The sequence below is a fragment of the Chaetodon auriga genome, chromosome 2 (assembly GCF_051107435.1).
Source record: "Chaetodon auriga isolate fChaAug3 chromosome 2, fChaAug3.hap1, whole genome shotgun sequence".
In the NCBI taxonomy this organism is placed as follows: domain Eukaryota; kingdom Metazoa; phylum Chordata; class Actinopteri; order Chaetodontiformes; family Chaetodontidae; genus Chaetodon; species Chaetodon auriga.
Genome location: NC_135075.1, coordinates 3,216,204 through 3,231,887, shown reverse-complemented (window position 1 = coordinate 3,231,887; position 15,684 = coordinate 3,216,204). Strand labels below are relative to the sequence as shown.

At 39.4% G+C, this 15,684-nt stretch overlaps 1 protein-coding gene across 1 annotated transcript; it reads right to left on the bottom strand.

The window, feature by feature from the left end:
• Nucleotides 1-4,273: 4,273 nt before the first annotated feature.
• LOC143330773 (acidic mammalian chitinase-like) lies at nt 4,274-7,203 on the bottom strand. Its single transcript, XM_076747537.1, has 11 exons — nt 7,179-7,203; nt 7,043-7,069; nt 6,717-6,921; nt 6,481-6,537; nt 6,108-6,273; nt 5,900-6,024; nt 5,695-5,818; nt 5,207-5,389; nt 5,016-5,132; nt 4,761-4,893; nt 4,274-4,566 (listed from the first exon to the last, which is right to left on the bottom strand). Exons 1-11 carry the CDS (start codon nt 7,201-7,203, stop codon nt 4,274-4,276), a joined length of 1,455 nt encoding a protein of 484 aa, XP_076603652.1.
• Between the last annotated feature and the right edge of the window lie 8,481 nt (nt 7,204-15,684).

Here is a 15,684-nt window from a genome sequence, read left to right as displayed (position 1 = left end):
GACAGTGCTTGACAGGCACAGGCTGGCAGGACAAAGGACATGTCATGCTGTGTCAAGTGTTATGCTTTTACCTCTAGGCTAAGGTTGATGGATGAGCAGCAAAGATGGCGGATGTGCAGATAGAGTTGTTGTTCCATCTGTTACTTTGTCAATTTCAGAATCTTGTTTTAAAGTAGAAAATGTTTTAATTCTGACTCAAGGCTCTGCTATATCAAACTGGCAAAATGGCAAAGTGCAATTTAAATCTTCTGTATTGATGTCAGCCATGGTGTTTGAGGGACACCTGAGCAGCTGCTGTCTGGGATTCAGCTTTCACTTAAAATGAATGGTTTCCACAGCCTCTGTTGTGCAGAGGTGAGCTTTGGTAAATCCCCTCCTGTTCCTCTGTGGGATGAAACACCGCTCACACTCCTGGAGATCAATATTTAAATCTGTGGACTCAGCTCCCAACGTGCACACAGTGAGGCATTGAGTCTATTTATTTTGATAGCACTAGTGAGAGCTTAATTACCAGTGTGTTTGCAAGTTTCAGATCCTGAATACAAATGAAATGTAGACATAACATTTTTGCTCACCATTTTTGAATTGATTACAGATAAGCAACGCTCCTTCATACTTTTGGTTTGGCAAGGCAGAGCAACGTGAAGGTTGGAGATAGACAAACACCACTAGGTCATTGTAATTGGTGTTGTGCATGAACATGCTAAAAGAGCGCATTCATTGAACATGTTTATGTTTTTGAATGTATCCGTTTGCAATTAATGAGTGTGTCAATGATATTCTGTCTCTGACTGGCTTACCGTGATATTCTTACCCAAATCTTAACAAATCTCACTTCTCACGCTTAAACCTAGCCAAATCAACCAATGAAGGACTAGCCTATCAGAGGCAGAATAGGGAAGGTCATGGCTTTGGCATCCTGGGAAAAAATGCTGGCCTGCCGAGCACAACTCACAATTCAGATGAATTGAATATGAATGAATATTTGAAGGACTTTTATAAACAAATCAGAACAAATTCCAATGGAAAAAATCTCACATTCTTGGACAAATTGTGCCCCACACAGAGTACAACAACAGGTCAGAAGATCAGTCACATCGCCATCACATTTGAAATGACATATTGAGTTGAAGTATCCAACCAGTCTTGGGAAATATCTCAGAGTCAGTGATGATCACAAGAAATCATTAACAAAAGTTAAGACCAAAGTTCCTACTTCTTTCACCTAAGTCACACTCACAGCATTTTGTAAACCCCTGTTTCCCAACAATGAGCAGACAGGCTTATAACTTAGATTGTAGAAGATCTACACCCTTTGCAGCTCACACAATTGTGTAAATTCACAATTCCAATTCCAAACAAGTTGTGACGCTGTGAAACTGTTTTTACCGACGACAGTTTTCTGAAGTGTTCCTGAACTCATGTAGTAATCTCCTTTATACAATCATGTGTTCACAAAGTGGTGAACCTCGCTCCATCCCCGCTTGAGTGGTGAACGACTGAGCCTTTTGAGGATGCTCCTTTCATAACCAATCATGATGCTATCACCTGTTTGTAATGAACCTGTTTACCTGTGGAGAGTTCCAAACAGAAATTCAGAATAAGCAGATATTTACAAAAATCAATGAAGGTGATGAAGTTGTGTTGGAGCAGTGGTTCAAAATTCAAAACTGTGAACTATGAACATGAACTAGTTTATTTTAATGTGTGTGAAGTGAACTTTAAGTTACCTCTTGTGAAATGTGAACTTGCACAACACTGATCATATCAAAACTCAGGGTAGGATTCTTCTACCCTCTTAATGGATATGCACTCTGAAGCAATTATTGTATGCACTTTCTGTCTGTCCATTCACCCACAGTAGCTACTGCATGCAGTTTCCTCTCAACATTACCCTTACAAAAAAGTTGCAAACCAACTATGCCACAGCCTGTGGGAGATTCCGAGTGACTGCAACGCCCAGAAACAAAATGGGTTATTTGATGTGCTTCTTTCTGTAGTCAACTATCTTGGCATTCTTCATATGAAAAATATTATTCTGAAATTGTCTTATAGTGACCCCGAATCATGTACCTTTGCATTTTCTTAAAAATCAGCTTGAACCTTAATGGATTATTGGTTGAAAGCAATTAGTGAAGTGGTAACGTGGTCCTTTAAAGCAAATCTATTTCTACATAACAATAACAGCAATGATTTGAAGGTGTTGTTATTGCTCCTAATTTCTAGTTCCAAGCTGTTTATAAAGTGCTGAAGGGCTGTGTGATATTGTGACGGGGAATGTCGAATAACTGGTAACACTTTCTGGCAGGCAATGATGAGAGATATTCTGCCTCCATCTTCTTTGGCACAAACATCATGCATTGTCACACAGATACTGAGGTGTTGGTGCTGACACACCCCTATCACTTGCCCAAATATAAATGCAAAAGTCTTCAGGGAGAAATAAAAGCAATGCTGAAAACAGACACAAACAGCTCCCACTGTGACTGATATTGTACTATTATACAAATGGGCCATGTTTTATTCTTAGCCTAATGCGATAGTTCTCAAACTTTTTCTGGCATGCCCCCATCAGAGGCCAAGAAAAGTTCACAGGCCCGACCCCACATTTGTTTTAAATCATTAACAATGATAGGGGAAACAACTGATAAGAAAGGATCTGAGTTAAATGTTAGTGAAAGAAAGGTCAGCACGATAACTTCAGCAAATTCGTCATTTCTTATTTTCCCTAGATAAAACATATTCGTTCAATTTAGTTTGACTCCATATTTTTGCCCCTGCTCATCCATTGCCCCCCCCCCGTCCCACCTCTGTGCCCACCCTGCAGTTTGAGAAGCACAATTAGGTCAGTCAAGACATAGTAAAGAAACAGAAAGGCAATTTGACAGGGCAATGCAATTAACAGTTTCAGGGGAAATCTCAGATGAGACTGAGGAGAGACTTAGGGCTCTTTTTTTTAATCTATTTTCTATTTAAAAAATGTGTTTGATTTTTGTTTCTAGCTTATGAATAAAGAGCTTATACAGGAGCGTTAATGAGCACTGTTATGTTCACATTCCTTGTTCCACAGCAGAACATATTGTCTGTATTCTTGAGGCCAACAAATGTGCTAAACTATTTTTTTCTGACAAAACATTTGCATTGTGGATTTTTTTAATATTTTGGAAGCTGCATTTTTATTACCTTCATGCGTACTAGCATATCTCAGACATCTAAACACAGCAGAGCAGTTATTATATCAGAGGTTTTTATAACTCTGGAAAATAGCAGTGGCAAAATATTTTCCCATTTGCCAATGATCACACAGTGAACTGGCAAAGGTAAATGCTTCTTCCTTCCCAGCTTTTGCTTCTACATTGCTGCTGTATGTTTCTTGCTGCTTTATTGTACTGACACCACTGTCAATCAGTGCAATAGCATGAACAGGAATGTCAGGAATGTGTGCCATGCCAGACGGCACCTGCATGTTTAGTTGGCAATCCCACTAGTCAGTTGTTTTTTTATTTTTATTATTAGTCTGTATTTTGATATTATGTTATTTAATAGTTTATTTTTGTTAATCTTGTTTAAAATGTATTATTATTAGACTTGAAGGGATTGCTCCAAGCTCCATTACTAGTCTGCTGTATCATGCCACTGTGGTATGTTGATCTATAATAGGCTCTGTTAAATTACTTCAATAACTTCTTTTTTTTTCCAAAAAAATTGTGGTTTGTGAATGCTGTATGTTAAAGAGGGCTTCCAATTCCAATTCAGCAAATACCATAATGTTGTGACATTATTGGTTGAGGACTTCTTGTAGTTGTTGGAACCTACAGTTTCCCTCCTTTCTTCTGCCTAATGTGCTCCTGTGTTTTCCTCTTTCTCTTGTCTGTCTCTCTCCTGTTGGTCTTGTGTGTCTATGTGTTTAATGCAGGACGTGGCTGGCAGGTCTGGTCCAGCCTCTTCCACTCCTGAGCACACGTGACACAAATCATGTAATCAAGATCCACCTGCTGCCACAGTATATAAGCACCAGCCTTCCAGCCAGTATAGGTGAGCAGATGATTTGTCGAATCAGAAGTATTTGTACAAAACAGGATAAAATCACAGTCTTGAATCGGTGGTGTATGAGCTCTGTCCTTTCAGCTAAAACTTGGTTAACACTGTAACCTGATTGTTCTGTAAACCTCTGTGTATTCATTATTAAATAATACAAAGACAAGTTTGCCTCATCATTCTTTATAGAAAGCTTGCTCAAAGGAAACAAAAGAAATTCCACCACAGTTAACACTTAGGGCCAAACACAGCACTTGCAGCTGTCTTCGTAGACAGTGCCGGCTCCACACATTGTCAGATATGTTCGTCCGCCTGAACACACATAGAAGCTTCTCTTGTCATCTGGGTTGGCATACATGCCATCAGGCTTGTCTTTGCAGAAGCTGTGTCCTGGGACAGGGACGGTGGTCTTGGTGGATGAAGCACTGGTGGTACCACTGGGTTTAAGGGTTGTTGTGGAAGCTGATGCAGCAGTGGTAACAGCAGGTTTCTTGGTTGTGGTTGTGGTTGATGGAAGTGGAGGCATCTCTGTGAGAGGTGGAACAACCTTACATGGTCAGTTTTGGATGCATATGACTAGTATGGCTAGTATGAAGGGCACCACAATGGTTCCCAAAAACATGCCCAAAACTTAATGTTGCCCACAATAACTTCATTATTCTTGTCTTACCTTGACAAGCTAGGACCATATTGAGTCACAAAAAAGATGAAGAAAGACTTACCAACATTGATGAGTTTGCGCAGATGGGACAGCAGAGGATGACTTCCTGCTCCACAGAACTCTCCTTTAAAGTCATCCAGATCCAAGGCCCATACAAAGGCACCACCATACTTCATGTCCTTCATGTACTGGACCTGTGGATTTAATAATTATATCAGTCAACTGCAATGGAAGGAAGATTTAATCCTATATCTTGACACCCACCCTGCAGATCAACCCTCAATCTACAAAGCCTGTGTATTGATGTGCCACATACCTTGATCTCATAGCTCTCCTTGGTATCAAATCCTACCCACTCATTGTTCTTGCTGGCGTAGGGCACTTTCTGATCATCAATCCACTGAATGGTGGTGCCCTCCAGGAACGTGCAGATCTGAAAGACGGGATTAAGGAAATGTTGTTGGATTGTTCCATTGTCCATTGTATTTCATTTTGTTCAGATGTTACCTCATAGTAGGACCAGAACCCGGCTTCACGGGTGTATGGACCAGCTGATGCAGCACCACTAGCTGGGGCTCCAATGCCAGTGTTTGATGATGTCAGACGGAAGGTACGACCATAAGCAGCGAATCCCATCATCAGCTTCTCCACTGGGGTGCCGTTGTCTCTCCAGTATTTCATGGCAAAGTCCTGAAATAGATATGGAGGGTTGCAGGACACAGAGATGATTAACTGTATTTCTTAAAGAATTCTGTGGCAACTGTTCTTGTTGGCAGTCAAAGTCATATTTAATTGAAAATTGAATTGGATCAACTGGATATTTGTATTCCTGTGCCATTTGTGCTGTAAAAATATGAACAATGCATCGTACATCTGAATTAAATACTGGTTTGTCTGTCTGTATGCTTGTCAGTCGTAGGCATCTGTCATAGGCTGTGACTTCATAATGTCATCCATGAATGTTAAAGGCTCCATAGCACCACTACGTCTCTTACAGTGTTGAAATAGATGAGGTCACCACTGTCCTGTGAGCCACGGTACAGTGGGCTGTTGTGTCCAGTGAATCGCTCCCAAGCTCCGTGGAAGTCATAGGTCATCACATTGATGAAGTCCAGATACCTGGAAATGCATATGCAATTCTAATTAAGACAATCTACTGAGTCAAACCTTTCATCAGAAACAAAGATTGATTTGCAGTACTTTGCAATCTCAGCAATCTCGTATCCTGCATCGATGGTTCCCTTTCCGGCAGACACTGCAGCAGTCAGCATGAGCTGAGGCTTGTTGGTGGCCTTGGCCTCAGCTGCATAGGCTTCTACAAGTTCCTGCAAATGAAGAATACTGAGGCACTTTCTAAAAAATAGTGTTATCAATACAATTTTTCCAAAGTGAACAGATCTTGACCCACCTTGCAGAGCAGAGTGAACCTCTTCTTGTCCTCTGGGGGACTTCCACGAGATCCAGGATACTCCCAGTCCAGATCCAGACCATCAAATCCATGAGTCCTCAGGAATTTGATTGAAGACTGGATGAACTTCTGACGGTTGGCTGAAGAGGACACCATGATGGAGAACCTAAGGATATTTATATTTATTAATAAAGGGTAAAATTGTCCTGAAATGCATGCAAGCTATTGATCATGAGTTTGGCATATATCATATTTCTACCTTTGTCTAAATCTAGGCCATATCATCCTTTTGTAAACTAACCTTTAATTCCATATTTGACACTTGAGATGTTTTTTAAAGAAGTATAGATTTGATAAAGGAAGAAATACTCACTGAGTTGAGCCAAAGTTCCATCCACCAACAGCGAGTAAGGTCTTCAGACCTGGGTTCCTTTAAAACATAGATATGTTTGTTATGATTTGCATACCTCAGAATATTTGGGTTGACAAACTCTTGTTTATCACACAGTGTGTGTACATAGCTGAAATTGGCATTATTAAACATCACATTTTACTTGTGGTCATTTACACAGATATAACATTTTATACCATTAAAAGACAAGTTCTTACTTGCTCTTTAGGCCATTGAAGGCCTTGTAGAGGGTCTCATCATTCCATTCATAGGTAACCAGCTCGTTGTTGTTGTTGATGATGGAGAAAGCATAAATCAGATGGGTGCACAGGAAGGGATCCACATTCTGGGGCATGTATTTCCCAGTACCAGGTCTGTACTGGGACCAGTTGGTGAAATAGCACACCATCTGGGACGCAGTTGCTGGAGATAAGTGAAAGCAAATCTATGGTCACCATTACATGTAATGTCTATTATTTTCAAACACTATACAAACTGTGGTTGTATGACCACGTCATAAGTATAATACTCAAGGTTAACTTACCCAGGTGGCACATCACCAGGCACAAGCCTAAAGAGAGTTCAGATTTAGAAATGAATGCTTTACATTGTGGAAGGATAGCATGAAAACACAAGGCTTGTATCATGTTATCATGTGCATCATGGTGATGATTGTTTACCTGCCAGTATTATGAGCTTGCTCATCTTGATTTCAAAGCTCACAACTTCAACTTCTTTTTTTTTCTAAAATAAATAGATAGATATGTCATGAAAAAAAAAACAGATACAAAAAAATAAATTTAATATGATTATATATTCAGTGGAATTATTCAAATTATTCTGATGTATAACTTGACACTAACTATTATAAACTCAAAGCACAAGACCTGTGAAACAATTTTAAGTTGGTACTTCAACAATGTCTTGAACCATCATTGTTTCTCTGGAATCTTCAGAACTTTTTGTTCATTTAAATCAAACAATATCAATGTTATTTTAGTTACCTTACAGATTTCACACATGAATGTGGATATTCCACTGTTCCACTTCCAATAACATGAATTTCACATGTACATATGTCTTAAAAACATAATTTCATCATGAGAGAAGAAACATCTTAGTGATTAATATCTTGAATTGGATTTTGTGGTCTTTAAGTGCATTTTCCCTGTAAGCACAGTCTATAAGCCCCGGTTTGCAGGTGTAACAACATCTGGAAGAAAAGAAAACCCAGAGGAAATGGAATCATGCTAAACTTGAGCTAAATCTCTAAAGTCTACACTGAAGTAGCTCTCAGAAACACAAGAGAAGAAGAGAAGTGATACTGCTGAATTCCCAGTGCAAGCTTACCTTGGGATCTCAGAAGGAACCAATGTGTATTAGTTTTCCAGCTCCTTATATACATTCCACCTCTGTGGAGTAGCCGGATATCAGTTCTCCTCGCATATCATGAGAAGGAGGTGGGCAATAATGACATGTTCAGTACATTGCACATACAGAAAAGGATAAGATAAGTAACACCAGTTCAGACCTGATGTTTCTTATGACAGTTTGTGATAATCTATGGTATATGGTACTGTATTTCTGCAGACTCCATTTAGATCATGACATGACTTTGACTCAAGCTGCTCGGTACTGTTCAGTCCAAGAGAAAGTTTGCACCAAATGAAACAATTTAAAAGTGGGATTTTACTGGAAAAATTCAATGGACAGTAAAGCAAAAGCTAAAATCAATTTATTTCTAACCTGTTACTGTGACCTCCTGAAGACTGTGAGCAAACCACAAATTAAGCTATTTTTCCATGTTTTAGTCAATTGTTAGCAGATGTTATTGATTGTTGCCACATTAACATGCCTCAACAATGTCAATGAGCTGTTCAAGGACAATGTTGCCTCACTTGTTTGAAATGAACCAAGACCCAAACTCTTGTGCACATGTCTGTAACTCATGCTTTGATATTCTTCTCTGATGTTTACAAAGAGCTGATACAGTTGTTTATATGCATTAGCAAAGACTGCAACTGGACCATATATATCACATAATGAGACGTGTAAAAAGCTCTGTAAAGTACTCAGGTTCATATAGCACTGGACTGGTGCATGGCATCATCAGTTTCACACCATGTTGGTATAGAGAAAATATGTATTATGCAGAACATGCCAAGGTGTTACAGCCCCTTTTCAAATAGTCTTTTTGCTGTGATAACACATTGGAGCACAAACAAATGATTAACTTTTCTGTTGATAACATAGTTACCTAACTATGTTGGGTGTGACTCTGTAACATATTTGCTGTTGTTTTGTATTTTTCAAGATGGTTTCATAATGAACAGCCAGTCAGTTCACTTAAAAGAGAAGAAAAGATCTTGTCTTATTACTGCTGCTGCAGTAGCAGCTCCAGCCTCATAAAGACATAAAACTACAGCTGTGTAAGATGGTACAGCTACTCCCTGTCCATCTTTTCTTTTTAATGTTTGAAAGCTAATTGTACTGACTAATCATTGTGTAACCTTGATGACACTGATTGTGATTAAAAATATGATTGTTACTATGAATGTTTTTGCTGTTGTTGAATGAATGAATGTTGTTGAATGCACATGATCAGTCCAGACAGAAAATGTACACTAATACAAGAGTGGCAGTAGTCATCACTGGGCTATCAGCTGTCAGAAAAGATACCACTGCCAGTACTTGCAAAACAGAAGTTTCTAATGGTAAGTTGAACCATGCTGTTATGCTACCTGCGCCATTGTCAAGAAAACAGGAAAAGACAGCAAAGTGAGACGTAAAAGTCTTGTACACTGGATTTCAAGTGTTTATTGTTGACATGGAGCCATTTGTGTTACATGTCAATGAATCTGACGAAGGTCGTGGGGCTGTCTTGTATCAGCATCAAGGAGGAGCAGTGAGAGTGATGGAATATGGATCACAGACACTTACTGTGAAGGAATTTTCCATAGGCAACACAGAGACCCCAGACAGTCACGCATTAACACAACATTTCTGGATCATTCTATCAGATGGTAGACAGGAAGTCTCTCCCTGACTCAGTTACCATAGTAACCAAGGTCTTATAGATAAATTGTACACACATTCAAGGAGGATCGCTCAAGTATTCACATTTGTAATAAGGAAGTATATCAAAGTGGCCTCAGTTACTGGGGTGGAAGTCAGGGCATGCGTATCTTACGTCACAGGAGCTAATGTTTAGATTTGAGTGTCCAATTGAGTGCCACACATGTAGAAGATAGGTATAGAATATCTATACCGGGGAATAATTCCAGGAGTAGAAGGGAGAAACATGTGACATTGGGAGTATTAATATGCCCAATTAGAAAGGACATCTCCAGGATTTGGTGTGGCACTATCTTGTTCACTTGTTGTATTGCTCATTAACTTTCTGATTACTGCTTCGCTCTGAAATATGACCTGAAACTGTCAGCTGAAATGCAGACTTCTTATTCTGTCAACCAGCAGAAATGGACAAAATAATGAATGAATGCACAGAGGAATGTAAACCAGATGACGTTGCAGTAGCAGGAGGGGGAATGCATCACAGAATAAAGGTAACATTGACTGGATGATCAGATGAATCTACCTGAAATGACAAATATATGAGACAATACAACCAATATCAGTCAAAAATATTCAGGCAGGTCAAAGGGAAGATGAGGAGAAATGAGTCATCACTCTAAAATAACCTCATCTTCTTTGGATAAAGATAAAATCCTGTGCCGATAGACAACCTCTCGAACTCAGTTTCTGGTTTTTGAAAAATTCAAGGCACTGATTTATGAGCAACTACATGAGGAAATGGGCCTTTTAGAAGGTGCTTGGATGATATCTTTATCCTGAGACAGATTCTTTTGACCAAAAAGAGAGAGGAAACTGAAAATTATGTGACAAAAGCATACCGTTGTTTGAAACAGAAGAAACAAAACTGAAGAAGGCCCATTGATCTGATGTTTCCCAGAGAACAAGCAAGTCCACAGTCTCATGCAGGATATGCTGAGAATTGGCAAGGGTTAATGCAGGACACTTATAATATTGCACAGGAGAACCTGAGAAAAGCTGGTAAAAGAGGACAAAAGGGCTATACTCAGTGTGGAGTTCTGTTCTTGAACCTGGAGACCATGTACTGAACCTATTAAAAAGAGGGAGAGCAGGAAAGATTGCTTACTGGAAAAAAGAAAGTACATGTGACCAAAGGAAGAAGAGGAACAGACGGTCCAGTGTTTGTTGTGAAACCTCTGGATGGAGAAGGTGGAGAGGCAATCCTTCTCAGAAATCTGTTACCCTGCCCTTGCCTTGTTGATGGACAGGATGCCAACCACCAGAAACAAAGAAATAATCAACATAAGAAAGAAAACTAGAATAGGCAAAAATCAAGAGCAAAGGTCCAGGTTGCCCTTGGCTCTAAGAGTTCAGGTTAAGAAGAATATGCTTCTGAATATGCCTGAACACTCACCTCAACCTGCATGGCCCTGTCTTCAAGTCCACAGAAAAACAACATTCCGGAGTAGGAACTCAGGCTCAAAGACTCATTCAGGAAAAAAGGAACCAGCCACAAGATGGGAAGGATACTACTCAGGATAGAGGTCAAATGGAGCAAATAAGACTTCAGGAGGAGAGCATACAGAAACAGTAGATGAGTCAAAGTCAAGACTCACATTCTGAAGTTCAAGAATCAGAATCCCCGGTCTATGAGGATGATGCAGTGCCGTCAGAGGACAACCATGAACCTGAGAGGGCCAAACGCTTTATAAGGACATGTCAACCAAGATGTATCCTTACATTTGAGGAATTAGGGAAACCTGATGTTACGTCAGGTTTGGAGATTGTTTGAGATTGAAATCATTATTTTATATTCCTCCTTGATTTTATAAAATCAGTGTGGCCAGATAAATTCATTTGCTTTATATGTATTAGTTTAAATATATTTTTAAGTGTTTTAGTTCATTCACATTTTTATTATTACAAAGTTAAAATACTTACCTGAATGGCTACTTACTGTGAAGAAAGAAGAATTGTACTTACCCTTTCAGAAAGAAGGGTTTCCCCTTTACGAGAACAGCAACAAGGCGCAGTGTGTCAGGAGGGAAAGTTTTGAGCTTGTGTTAACTTTTAGTTATTAAAATGTTGCAAAAATGGAAATGCATGTGTTTTTGGCAGTTCATTTTCGTGGCGCAATACCAAAACCTAACCAAGTAGTTTTTTAACTAAAGTGAGATAATTTCACAATGTTAACCATGTATTTACTATTGTTCTCAGCAAGCTTTATTTTGAAAGTCTAATTTGACATTGCTAACCAGACATTGCATATTTTTGGGTATTATTGCTAAGTTGACTCCCTGCATGTTGAAAAAATGTTGCTGAAAGGGTACCCAGTGCCTTAAACAGTGACGCCAAGGGTTCCTGACGAAGCGTCCAGATGTAGTAAGTTGGGAGTGAGCATATGTTGCTCCTGTGGAGCAGTAACTAACCTTTCCCTCCTGCAGAGGCATGTCTGCCTGCTCAGGTAATGAGTTGATGAAGGTGTAGAACGAGGCGAGTAGTCCAGTCGAATGAATGGAAGCAAGCATCCAACTCTGAATCACTGTAATTCTCCATGTTCATGATGACATGCCCACCCACAACATTCAAATCAAATTCCTCTGAGCACTGCAGTGTGACCAGCCTGCCTATCCTGTTTCATTTGCAAATACATCACAAAACTAAAGATATCTCTCAAAATCTTCACCTGGACTGTAAAACCTCCATTTAGTCGATGTACCCAGGTGTTTACATTACAGAGGAGAATACTGTTGTAACCATTTTTCCCCCAAATGCTCTTCAATTTTGAATTTGCTTTCCAGTCCAGAAAAGCAAGAGTGACCTTACATTATTATAGAACCATTATGGTGCTATTACGCTCTAAATAATTTGGGAACCCATTTCTTGAGCCCTCTGCAGTCTACTCAATGGTAAGATTGTATTAGTTTTACAGACTGATCAGATGATATTCTGTGATGTAATTCCACATTGCTAACTCAATCCTAACCTTCTTTACAGAAGCAGAGTCCAGAGCTCAGTGGAGTTGGGAAAGATTTAGATTTTACTCACTGATGACAAACAGCTGGTGGCAAAGTGCAGCAGATAAGGGCTCAGGGTGGTGGGAATTGCCTAATAGCAGCACTTCCAGGTAAGAGTGGGCGAAGCCATGAAAGAATTAGACCAGCTTGGAAGTGAGATAATAGTGATAATCATAATGACTGTGCATCTGCAAATGATTAGTAATAGTAGAACAGGTGATTTATGTGGTGAATAGGTGAGCAGATGTAGGTAGTCTAAATGTACCTGAAACCTGAAAGTGAGCTTGCAGCTCATTGTCAGATGAGCTGATTGATATCAGTTTCATATTTGTGCAGCCAGAACAGAAATCTATCCAGGATCTATTGAGCCTTGTTTAGCACAAAGACTCAAAGCAGGGGGAAACTGGCAGCCTAGCTCTATCCAATGTGAAAAAACACTTTGTCTGCCAAGTCAAAAGCTGTCTTATTTACTGTATATGTTGCATTTTTTTAGCTCTCAAACTAGCCACCAGTCCATCCAAGAGTCACCTGGGTTTTGTTCAGTGTTTGAACAGAGGCGACCGTATGTGGACTGGATTTTTGCAATACATTGTGCAATGCAACTGACCCCAAAACCACAATGTCTCATTTTCTATTTCTATACATTTTAAAAACACCAACAGGAAACGATGCAAACTGTCAATATAAGTGTGACATCATGTCAATTAAATACACTTTCATTCAACTTCGTTTCGTGTTGAGATGTTTGCATCAGTCTTACCACCATCCACAATTTCTTTAACCATTTATTGAAGCTCCAAGTATCGACTCCATTTTCTTTTGAGCACTGCAATGTGGGAAAATAGTGTCCATCGAGAACATAATCAAACATCAAACTTTTGCAATATATTTAGATACTTTTTTAGTGTGAAGACACTATATCTTGTAGTGGATATTTATGGTGCCCAGAGGATAAACCCTGATGATCTTTCCTGTAGTGCTACCAAAGTGTTTATTTTCGTGCAAGAAATGGGCTAATTGCCTTCATGCCTTGTACAGGATGAACCTTTTTCATTTGAAGTAGGGCAGACACTGTTTTTATCATGTGCTGTGTTAACTCACATGACACACGTAAGTCTGCCTTTGTGCGTGGCCAGAACCTGAATTTTTTTATGCTCACATTTTATGGATCAATTGACCAGTCACAATGTGGAGTTCATGCTGGACATAAGCACATAACCTATTGGTTATATCCAGTGATAATTCTAATCAAGTTTATTCAAACAAGATGGCTGCATCTTCAATGTTGGCAAAAAGAGAAAGGCAACATTGCTTTGTAGACTTCTATTATGAGCAGAAAGTAGAAGAAAAAAGCATAATATAGAACTGCAGATGTCTGGATGATGCACACAATATGGCTGTTCTGCACTGAGGTTAAGTTTTATATCACAGCAGTCAGAACAGGTAAAATACTGCTCCAATAATACTAAAACAAGCTCACTACAGTTTATAACTTCTGACAGCAGCAATGAGAGAAATCAGACAGTGGAACTGCTCAACCTGCAAGACCAGTCAAAACATCTGACCTGACAGAAATCCATCAGATTATTACAGAAGCACATCGTTCAAACTGCATGTCAAATGACAAGCAACCCTGAAGTTTTTTGGGGGGCAATGAATTTGTGGCTAAATGTTAGGCCAAATCCTTCGTGTCTGCACGTCTTTGCGTGGTATGTGAACTTTCCTCTTGCAAAACCCTCAGTGAAATGTAAATGTCACTTAATGTGATCTATGTGGATAGATAATCAATAGCCGAGATTGTGAAAGCAGTGAACACACGTTACTCAAATACAATCCCAAGGTGTTTATTTTAAATCATATTTACATGTAGCACCCATCCCTCCCCTCCCTCACATTTCAATCAAAATTTTGAAAAGGCCCAAAGGCAACATTATCCAGTGCTTCCAGCCATGCCGACATAAGTGAGTGATGAAACCAGTCAGTCCACCAGTCCATCAGCCAGAACATTCAGTGACTGGGCACCCGGAAACAACCAGTGAAATGACTGTATGGCTCTTCAATGAATACTACAGGCATTGAGAAAACACCTTGTACAGAGTAAAGCACAAAAACACAAAACCAGGATATCATTCAAAGGTTCTGAAAGTATTTCCAACATCTGGACTAGTGCAGAGACGAAGCAGCTGTGTGAGGCTCAACATTTCTGAGTGAAAAGACAGTGACAATGATTTAAATTCAGATTGGGACCAATTTTGTTTTTTAAGGACTGACACCAATAATTCAACCCTAAAGCTGACAGCAACCCAGAGTCATTATGGGATATCCAGTCCAAAGCCAGAGTATTGAAATGATTGTAAGTTCAGACATAGACCATGCTAACCGAGACCAAGCTACAATTTGTCGACTCCAAATGTAAGTACAGTCATGTGTTGGTCTAAACACAATTTAAATCTCATTTTTTTTATGTCCTGAGGGACAAGTGAGGAAAAAAAACGTAGTGATCAATGTTCTAATTCTGATCTAGATTGTTTGCTCTCCTGTGCTTATGAGTTTGGCAGGTGAGGCAGATGATGGGAGGAGTCTGGCTTCCTTCTAGCACAAACCTTTCTGCTAGAAAGCCAAACATGTAGTTCATCTATTTTTTCACAAACCATGATCTTTCCTAATCCTAACCAGTTTTGGTGTGTAAACGTAACAAACCTTGACTGAAAATGAATTCTAAAACTGAAAATACTCAGTCAACTAAATAGTCAATGGTGACTTATGGTTTTACACGGGACACGAATCAGATACTCCGGAGTGAAAGTCCGTGTTTGACCATCTCATCCACCACAAACTCCTCCCTATGTGTAATTAGTCACTGGTTACACCTGACTTCCTACAGCTGGCAGAAGGCAACAAAAGTTTCAATGACAAAACCTTTTTTTTCACCTGTTCATAAAACAGGAGACAAAACAATATAGATCAGACTTTGAAAATGGATGAACAGAATTGTTTTTCCTCACTTCTCTCATGGCTTCAAAGAACATGTGAGCAACAATAATAATAACTCTCTACAGCTAATATCTTACAAAATAAAAATCAGGCATCTGACATTTGTGATATTTTTGCTTTC

What these genes read in the sequence shown, in the direction of transcription:
- LOC143330773 (XM_076747537.1), bottom strand. Translation starts at nt 7,203, where the DNA reads ATGAGCAAGCTCATAATACTGGCAG. An exon ending in CAAGCTCATAATACTGGCAG is followed by an intron (nt 7,070 to 7,178) that starts GTAAACAATCAT and finishes AACTCTCTTTAG; the next exon opens with GCTTGTGCCTGGTGATGTGC. An exon ending in AGGAGAGCTATGAGATCAAG is followed by an intron (nt 4,894 to 5,015) that starts GTATGTGGCACA and finishes TTAAATCCACAG; the next exon opens with GTCCAGTACATGAAGGACAT.